At 37.9% G+C, this 10,000-nt stretch overlaps 1 protein-coding gene across 4 annotated transcripts in view; it reads right to left on the bottom strand.

The window, feature by feature from the left end:
* Window positions 1–10,000, bottom strand: part of LOC137997359 (integrator complex subunit 11-like) — a 157,809-nt gene that overhangs the window by 42,814 nt on the left and 104,995 nt on the right. For all 4 annotated transcript variants that reach the window (XM_068843305.1, XM_068843304.1, XM_068843306.1 and 1 more), the window contains exons 10-14: window positions 2,304–2,361; window positions 1,969–2,033; window positions 1,194–1,248; window positions 1,011–1,106; window positions 274–312 (exon numbers count right to left, since the gene is read on the bottom strand). In XM_068843305.1, the coding sequence (XP_068699406.1) occupies window positions 274–312; window positions 1,011–1,106; window positions 1,194–1,248; window positions 1,969–2,033; window positions 2,304–2,361 (313 nt within the window). The remainder of the gene's footprint in view (window positions 1–273; window positions 313–1,010; window positions 1,107–1,193; window positions 1,249–1,968; window positions 2,034–2,303; window positions 2,362–10,000) is intronic.

Below are 10,000 nucleotides of genomic sequence, written 5' to 3'. Positions count from 1 at the left end.
ACTGGCTATTGCATACACCGAAAATTTCCACAGTTACTGTACATCTGGTAAATTGCCCTTATGCTTACAACATAATTATTATCAAGCAGCCCACGTTGAAGAGTGCGGCTTCCTAAATTATGGCATGTATATTATGTGAAAGATAGACGAAACCTTTTGTCACAGACCTCGTTGCTTTTCCTCTGTAAGTAAAAGCCAATAATTTTGAACAGGGAGGTTTGTTCATAACAAGGTCAACTAAAGGTTTCATTCCAATCAAATGTTGTTTCTCACCATTGGTCCAGGATTGTCGATGTATGACCTGTCAAAGGGCTGCAAAATGCACACAAAAGAGATGACAAACAGAAACTATTCCCCACTAAAAGGACCCAGAGCATGCTCTGACCACTCTATTCTAGGATAACAATTTGTCATTTCAGCTTCTTTTTTGTAATGCTTAAAAAAGGAAAAGCAGTGTTTCATCAGGATCAAAAACATGAGGTGTACCTGAGTGTTTTTAGACCTGATAAAACATGTCCAGTGAGGTTTTTTAAACGACTTCAAAAACATTCCCCAAAAAGCGTGCCTCTTTGAAGAGCAAACAATGGTTCAAATTGAGAGAGGAGCTCACTAGCATGTCTCGTGCAGTGACTTTATATCTGATAAAACACCGCATACGAATAAGGAAATTTCATCGACATAAAGTCACTGCACATGATGTATTATCAACCATTTGATAGGTCAATAGATAATAATATATGATATGAATTCCTCGAACCTCTATAGGAATATTGCTTTCCACCAACCACTTCCAGTCTACCCATGGACAAGGATTCCCCAGAACTCCCCATGCATATTAAGACCTAGGTGTTTTTTTTATTTTGGGAAATTTCGAACATAGTGTCTGGTTCTACAAGGGTGGGTTGTGCAATTAACAGGACTTAAACAAGTTGAGAAATGATGCAAAAATTAGTTCACCCCAGCAAAAGTCAGAAACTATAATTAATGAAACGATCCCCACAATAACTCACCTTTATGTGTTTGAAGTCAAACATGTTTCTCTGAACAAATGTGTTCTTTATTTTTTGGTTAGTCCATGTCACAAACAACTTGTAGTAATGATTTGCCTAAAAGGAGAATGTCACAAAACCATGCTAAGATTACATCATCTGCAGTGATAAAGTAGTTCGATCATTCATTGCACAAATTCTTACTTTTTCTGTAAGTCCAGTTGAGAAGAATATTGGTGCCTTTAAATTCATTCTGTCCCTGCAACAAAGTAGATTCGACATGTGCTTCATATATTTGATGTCCCTTGCAGTGTTCTGTGCTAAACCAAACTCAGTTTCTGAAGGTGTGATTTTGCAAGAAGTATAAGCAAAATGAGTTAACTTGTTTTGTCATTCTTTGTTTTACTGAGATATCACAGAAGGCATGTTGGTGTCCAAATTTATTCCTCTAGGAGTTCAACTGTGTATGCTCATGCATTATTCTGCCAAGATGTGAATTTAACCCTGGGTATTTGAATTCAAAATACCAGATATCTAATGAGATATCTAGCTTTTGCAAGTTTAGCACCAGACGAATTGAACAGGATAGTTATAACTAGTTTCCAAGTTTAGCAACAAAAGTGCATTTCACAGAAGAATTGTCATTATCCATCTAGCCTCTTCTTCTATTGAATTTCGGCACTAGGAATTGGGTGGGGGAGGGGGGAGGGCATGGGAATTTTGCTTGCTTACAAAATTGTGAAGCCTGGTGAAAATGCTTTCCCTTTTTCTGTAAATTTCTTGCTCACATAAAAACTGCTAATGAAGGACCTACATCTCTCTATTTACTGGGAGTATTATGGAGTATCAAGGTCTGAGGGATCGGGACATAGCTGGCCTGTATTTCCTTATTCCAAAAACCCTTTAGTATTGTAATGGAAGTGAAATTTCATTTCCAAAAATCGTCTCACTACACTGTAATAAAAGCTTCTTGTCCTACCAATATGTTTCTAATAAAATACAAAGCTCCTGAGCCCTTCCCAAGGCAAACACCGGAATCAACACCTGGAAAATGACACAGAAAAATGGTCATACCACTGTAAATAAAAGCAAAAGCTATCTAAGTTTGAGGTCATTAAGTTAAGGCTGTGTTGTGATTCATTATCAGATGTATTAACAAAATTTCCAAGGTCTGCATGGTAAATTGGGATCAGTAGACAATGCACTTTTGTTGTTTAAAGATCGGGCTCCATTGTTTTTCTTTATACATAAGTTTGTTTTCAATGTTTTCTACAGCATCCTTCAAGCCGATAAATAACTAACCCATTTTTTTACCTTTCCTCCTTTGTCCATGGATTCATGAACCTTCTTCAAAAAATCCCGTTCTCTGCACCTGCACATAAAAACTGCGATTACCAAGCGTTGCTTTGAGTTTTTACCGAAAAATCTGGCTCTCAAAATACGGACTCACCAAGCATGAAAATGAGGTTACACTAAGTTGTGTGTCACTGCATTGGGAGTGGAAGGAGTGAGAGAGGAGCATGACCAGAGACTTGACCTTGTAATAAAGAAACTAGAGGAAAATGGCCGGACCCTGAATTACCAAAAGTGCCAAATTTGTGTGACCTCCATGGAGTATCTTGGAAACATAGTGTCTGAACAGGGATTGCAAGTATTCAATGGCAAAGTTGAAGCCATCATGCAAGCTCCAAGACCAAAAAATCAGTCAGTTGGCCAGTTGGCCTGGTGCATTACTGCTAAAGGTTTATCTCAAGCTTACAAAGTCACAAGTCCTCTCTGAGACCTGACTAAAGGAAGTCCCAAATGGAGATGGGGTCCTGAAGAGGAAAATGCATTTCAAGAGGTGACGAAGATTCTACAACCATGAAGCAGAAACCCGCATCACCACAGGTGCATCCCCAACTAGTATAGGAGCTGTGTTAGAACAGAAGCAAGAAGATGGCTATTACTGACCAGTAAACTATGCTAGCCGAAAGCTGAGTGTTGTGGAGAAGTGATAATTCCCAGTTTGAAAGAGAAGCTTTAGCAGTTAAGTGGGGCCGTGAGAAATTTTACCTATATCTCTATGGAATGGAGTTCGAAATCAGAACTGATCATAAGCCATTTGTTACTGTCCTTGGTCGTCAATCCAGCCACCCTCAGCTAGATTGGAGAGATGGATGTTGTACACCCAGCCAGAATATGCCTGAACCGTGGTTGCTGGTGCTATACCTGTGGCATTAACTCGCCAAATTAAGAGAACAAGATCTGAACAATATCCCACCCTTAAGTTAGTTTGTGCAGATATAAAAGGTTGTTAATGATGAACTTTGGACCATGGGGCAATTGATCATGACAGGAAGCAGAGTAGTTGATACAGGTTAAATTTAAGTCGAGATTATTTTTAAATTAGCGCACATTGATTTTTTCAACCTATGTCCATTTTTGCCAACCTAGGTCAATTCGTTTCAACCTACAACCATAGACGAAACCATTGGGAAGGTTAGCACTTTTGACGTCTTCTTTGCTTGTCTCCCCATCCCCCTGATTCAATGTTGTACAAAACTGAACGGTTTTAGTGGGAAATTGTTGTGTTACCTTCCAACATTGAATAGGGGGAGGGCGACTACATAAGAGAAGGTGAAACTATTTGTTTTGCACTTTAACAGAACAGCTCTGGTGTGGTTTACTTACCTAAACCTTCCCAACTACTTTGGTCTACGATTGTCTGAAAATTCTGGGTGTGGTCTTAAATTGAAAATATGACTTTTCTCTTAGCGTTTACAATTCCTTTGAAAAACAAACACAGTTAGTGCTTCCTTCAACATTTAAATGTTTTCTGCCTTCTGGTTAAAAATAACGCAAAATGTGTTATGTAGATAGTATGTCTCGTTGCAAGATTTAATACTAGTTGCACTTTGCCAAGTCAAGATCAGCGCCTTTTAAAAATTTCATGCTCATTTCAAAGCGAGTTACATTAAATACGTAAATTAAATTAAATTACTTTTTTTGCACCAGTAGCGTGAGTACGATGGCCTGTCAATCATTGAGCTATTTTGGGAAAAGTAATCAACATGTATTTGAACATTACTCCATAAGAAAATGAAAATATATGCCCAATGAATGTGATAATTTGCAGCAATAACGTAGTTATGTGTAAAGCATACTGGAATACGTACCATATGCCTTTGATTATGGACAAAAGTTATTGTAACTACTTATTTTCAGCATCACTCCACTGAAACCATGTATACATAAAGGTTTATTAGATACGTTATTTCAATTTAAGCTCTCTTTAGAGTAATGCAATTTACCTAAAATAAAGCTGAAATGGCCCAGAAAAGTCCTATCATTATTTCCTTTGAAGCCCTTTACACTCCAGTTTCCATATTTTATCTGTAGCTTTGGTTTAAAGGCAATAGTTTAGGCCTCGAAAATGGAGTAATGTTGGGAGTGATGTTGGGAGTAATGTGAATGGAGCCCTTGCATCTTGCACCATTTCTTGCTAAATCGATTGAAATAAATCCGTTTGTGCAACTCTTTCAACGCATTCCAAAAAAGAAAGCGTTCTTTTAACGAATATGAAACATCAAACAACAAAAAATGTATTTTTATGGCATTCTTAGTAAACATTTTCCCAACAGAATGGATTTTGGAGTCACGTTAAGAAGCGTCACGCAAGTCTGAAATCCAAATCATAAAACGATAATTTTAATCAAATTTCAGTGTTGTGAGATTTTATTTATGCATTGGCAAGTACATCATAAGAACATTTCCAGAATATGAAATGGAAGCCACATGTTAACTGCTACGAGAGTTATAAGCGTTCAAAGCAGATTTCCTACTCTCATACAATCATAGACAAAAGTGTTGGGAAGGTTAGCACTTTTGATGTCTTCTTTGCTTCTCTCCCCAACCCCCTGATTCAATGTTGTACAAAACTGAACGGTTTTAGTGGGAAGTTGTTGTGTTACCTTCCAAGATTGAATAGGGGGGAGGGGGCCTGTATATAATATAAGAGAAGGTGAAACTATTCTTTTGCACTTTAACAGAATCGGGTTGAAATACAGCGCTGGTGCAGTTCATACATGCACACATACATACATACATAAATACATACATACATACATGCATACATACATTCACTTTATTTCTGTAGATTGTAAATATAACTACTGTGCTACATAACTTTGCCAAAATGAAACTTTAAGCTAGAGAGTAAATGATGTCACTTTTCCCTAGATTCAACCCTCTGAGGTGCTATCAGTCAGTTTTGTTTGTGAGTAATGGCGGACCGTGAAATCTAAACCTTACACTCAAAATAAACAGCCTTTGGATAAGAATCAAAGCTCAAAATGTTTGCCAGTCAGGTGTTAAGAAAACACCCTTTCAAAATCTGAAGGAAAAAAAGGAAATGATTTTTTGATTATAGTGGCACAAACCTGTAACATCCACAAATTGTAACGTTTGTTATCATTGGCTAGTTTCTGTAAGGTCTGGAAAGTGTAACTTTATATAAAATATAACGTCAGATTTTAGCGGCCGCAGATGCATACTACCTCATCCACATGTCATGGTCATTGTCACATTTTGTGTTCTCTTCATTTCTTTCCAGAAATGGAGGTATACGAAGAATTTCTACTGTCAATCTCCTGGTTTTGCTTCCAAAGGTTGTGTTGATTTCTTTGTAAGCCATTAGCTTTCGTACTGTTGCTGTGATGTTTTGTTTTGTGGGTTTTTGTCACACAACATGTCAAAACTTTCCCCAAACACTTAGTTTGTAATTCCTTTTAAATTTGATATATTTTATATTACAACACAGATAAAATATTTCAATTTTTCAAAATTAGAAATTCAAAGTATTTTCGTCAAAATGTGCGCAATTAATTGAGACCAAAACAAGATATTCCTAAGGTTACGCTGTACATTCAGTGTTGTCTTTGGTGAAAAGGACCTCTTTCCGATTATGGCGCAGATATTCCAACCCCAATAAATACTGGAATATTTTATTTATTATTCAAGAAAGTGCTGATGTTTTTCTTGAGATTGAAATGCGAAGGTACAAATTACATTTTGTGATTCAATGGAAATTCCATATTTTGGCAATTTATTTCTTTCCCAGAAACTTAAAAACCATGTTGGGGCTTTCCTTGATTCAATCACATTCAAAAGTTACAGAGCACTATCGAAAGCGCTAACTGAAAACCTCATGCAGAAAAGGCTCTTATGAAAAAAAATTTTAGAATTTTTAAATTCCTCAAAACGGTTTTGTTGAAACTACTTAAAATATACATCTACTGCCAAAATTTGATTGCAATCAAGCAAAGCGTCTTTGAGTTGTAATCTTTAATTGCTATCTTGAAGGCAAAATTAAAGCCGGTGCTATGTATTGCAAAATGGAGAAATTTCATGACACCCAAAATGCGCAAAAAGTAGAATGAAAAGAAAGAGAAGCACAGATGGACACAAATGGACAAGATTGAAACGGACTGCAGTTGGGTAATTTTGAATGTTGTTTTTGCTCAGAATCACTTTGTTTGTGATGAAGCGATAATTTTAGCAATAAAGGAATTCCACATTACCATTTTCGAGTTTTAAACTCGTGATTAACTAAAGATTACCCTAAACACCCTAAAATAACGTTTAATGTTTAGGAAAACACTTTGTTTGTCTGATAAACTCTGCCATCCCACACCTTTCCCTTTCGGGTCACAGTTGGTGCCAATCAGCCTTCATGCTGAACAGAAAAAGGACAGGCACATTGTTCACATCAAACACAGCAGAAGCAGAGAAAAAGTGTAAGTGGACAAAAGCAATTTTAAGCTTTCAAGACAGAACAATATGGGATGTTCATCTAAACCATAATGAGCAAATGGAGACAGTGATATCAGAATGTGGGCTGCTTATGTGAATCGTTTACATAGTATTTTTTTTCCTAGTATGTATTTTCTGGAATGAAGTGTGCTTATTTTCGTTCAATGGCAGAGTACTGATAGAGCCTGATTTCAGCACCTCTTGAGACTCGTGTTTCTTCAGATACTACCAAAATTTATTAGCTGATACAGAGAAGTCTGAAGGCCAGCAAACCTACCCTTCTTTGCATCAATCACATGTTCCTTTGATCCTTCTACTGTTTTTTTTCTCTTTTTCCTAGTACTGACGCCAGGCCTCGGATATTCATGTGGTTTGTGGGTGTTATCATTGCTTAATACTTTCTTAAAATACGACCTAATTCCACAAAAAAACAAAATATTATGATTGTATATAAAAATACCTCAAGCAAGGAGAATAATTAATTGATGTTTCTTGTGGAAAGCACTCCCATAGTCTACATGGGGTTGTCAATCAACATTAACTTCCGGCCAAAAAGTATTTTACCAATATCTCTGGAAATATTTGATCTTTCTACATACTTTTTCTTGCGATCCAAAGGTGTCACCTTAGCCTTTGCTTTAAATAAAGTAGTAAAAAATTCAGAACATTTTCTCCCTTGAATTTAAGTGCCTCTTTATAGTACCCTGCTTAGACTCTACTTATCTTTTTCTTAACAAATACAAATATCAACTGTAGTCATTTTTGGAATTCAACTCTCCTACCCCAATACGACATTTGCAGTTGTTGTACTTATTGTGCTTTTACCGCTTTGCATTTTGTCACAACAGGTATACATTTAATAATGCCCTCTCCAGCTTATTCGTCTCCTCAACTTGTCTAAATTGTAAAAATGATGAAGGGGTTTGAGCTGATATAACACCCGTAATATCAATAACAGCTTAAGCCTCTGACAAAATTGTTGAAACATTTTGCAATACCTTGCTAACCCTAACTCAGAGCCCATTCGGGCTCGAGGAATAATTGTTAATTAGCCTGATATTTTGTGGGAGGTGCGGTGGCCTCATGCTAAGAGTGCTCAGGGTTCGGGTCCTGGCTGGGGACATTGTGTTGTGTTCTTGGGCAAGACACTTTACTCTCAAGGTGCCTCTCTCCACCCAGGTGTATAAATGGGTACTTGCGAAATGCTGGGGGTAACCCTGCGATGGACTAGCATCCCATCCAGGGGGGAGTAGAAATATTCCTAGTCGCTTCATGCTAATGAAACCGGCCTGCTGAGTCATCAGGCTGTCAGGTCATCATGAGCCATCAGGCCGGCTGAGTGCCAGTCTGATGGGCCTTCTGGCTCGTAAGGAGAGACTACTTTACTTTTATCTACATCTTATAAAGCCTGTTTGGTCGAGATTAATAAGAGGAGCAAGGGCTGGTTCCATTCTCCTGGTAATACCGGTAACTTTTGCCGCGATTTTGTAGTCTAGGTTTAATAAAGTAATCGGACACAATTAGCAAGTGTGAAGAGGTCGGAATCCTCTTTAGCTATGAGTGCGATTACACCTCTTCATTGGGAGAGTGTCATTTCACCCGCTCTACATGAAGCAGTAAAACAATCAACAAGATCCTGACCCAATAAATCATAAAAGCAGATATAAAATTCCCAGGTGAATCCATCCTTGCCTGGTAATTTTCCACTTTAAATGTACATAAAATATCTTTCACTCCTTAAGAGTTATTTCACTTTCTGATTCATCTCTTACTGAGTCCTGGAGTCCACATAGTTTAAATAGCAAATTTTCAACATTAGCGGTGAAAGTATAAGGCTCCATATATATTTTTTCAATTTCCTCTAATATTGCTTTCTCATTAGTTACTGATCTACCATCTGGATATTTCAGCTCCTTGATCACTTTTCTATTATAGTTCCGTTTCCCTAGATTGAAAAAATATTTAGTTCAGGTTTTTCACCCTGTTCAATCCATCTTGTTTTAGAACGAACGATTGAGCCCTTGCACTTATTTTCATAGATAAGGCAGAGTTCCTGTTTCAACTGGTTGTATTCCGCTGTTAAGTAATTTGTCCGGGGTGCTGTCCACTGCACCAGCACTAGAAATGAGTTGATCTAGGTCACTTAGCCCCTTTTTTGAAGGTCTTTTTCTTTTCAACTGGAATTTTTGGCTTTGTTTTTTGCATAGGGTATTGTAAGACCTCTCAACTCCATCTTAACTAATAATTCCCATTTAAACCTTTTGTCCTCCTGTCCAGAATATTTTTCACAAATAAAACTATAATTTTCTCTGATTAAATTTAAGTAGCCTTCGTCGTCCAAGAGGGAGTTATCAAATTTCCATAGGACTGGGCCTCTTACCCTGTAGGGACTATTCAATTTGAGTTTTAGTGCCCTATGCTCTAGGGCATTGGAAACGACAGCACTCTTGCCAAGCTAACTGAGATACTACAAAGACATCTATCTGCGATTTGAAAAACAACCTTCTCCCTGGGGGACGCTTGAACAACTCAGAGATCAGACTCACCCCTGTTGTGGAGGAACAGCTTTCAAGTCTACTTGCCAAATATGTCAGTACACTAAAGGAAAAATATCCATCAAAGATATGATCTTGCTTTACCCGTAGTGACTGCTTTATCCATCTTTGATCCTTTGGCCGTTTCAATTCCTGGATCACCTGGCTTCAAGGATTATGGTGCAAAAAAAATAAAGGTCTTAGCGAACCACTTCCACATTCCGGTGACACTAAAGAAGGCCAGCTCTTCACAGAGTGGGAAAAGTTTAAATACGATTTAGCAAGTTGGAAATCTGCAGTCCCAGATGAAGTAAAAAAGAGCCAGGAGGTGACTTGTACAGAATATTGCCTCGCATGATTGATGACGCTGCATAAGTCCTACAGCCTAGTATTTCCAGCTATGGTTCACATTACTGAGGTATGTCTTTCAATGCCAGCGTCCAACGCCTGACCAGAGCGTGGATGAAGTGCTTTGAAGCATGTGAAGACAAGATTCAGGAGCAGATTGTCAATAGAAATGCTTCAGACGCTCCTTGCAATAACAATCAATGGCCCGAATGTTGGCACTCCTGATTGTGAGTCTTTAATTACATCTGCTGTGGATCTGTGGGAGAGCCAGAAGCAAAGGGAAAGCTCCCAAGAGACCATGCTCCACAAACCACAGCTTCAAAAACATTTCACAAA

The sequence above is a fragment of the Montipora foliosa genome, chromosome 3 (genome assembly GCF_036669935.1).
Source record: "Montipora foliosa isolate CH-2021 chromosome 3, ASM3666993v2, whole genome shotgun sequence".
Taxonomy (NCBI): Eukaryota; Metazoa; Cnidaria; class Anthozoa; order Scleractinia; family Acroporidae; genus Montipora; species Montipora foliosa.
Note: the sequence above shows the minus strand (reverse complement) of the source record. Positions and strands in the feature narration are given on the sequence as shown.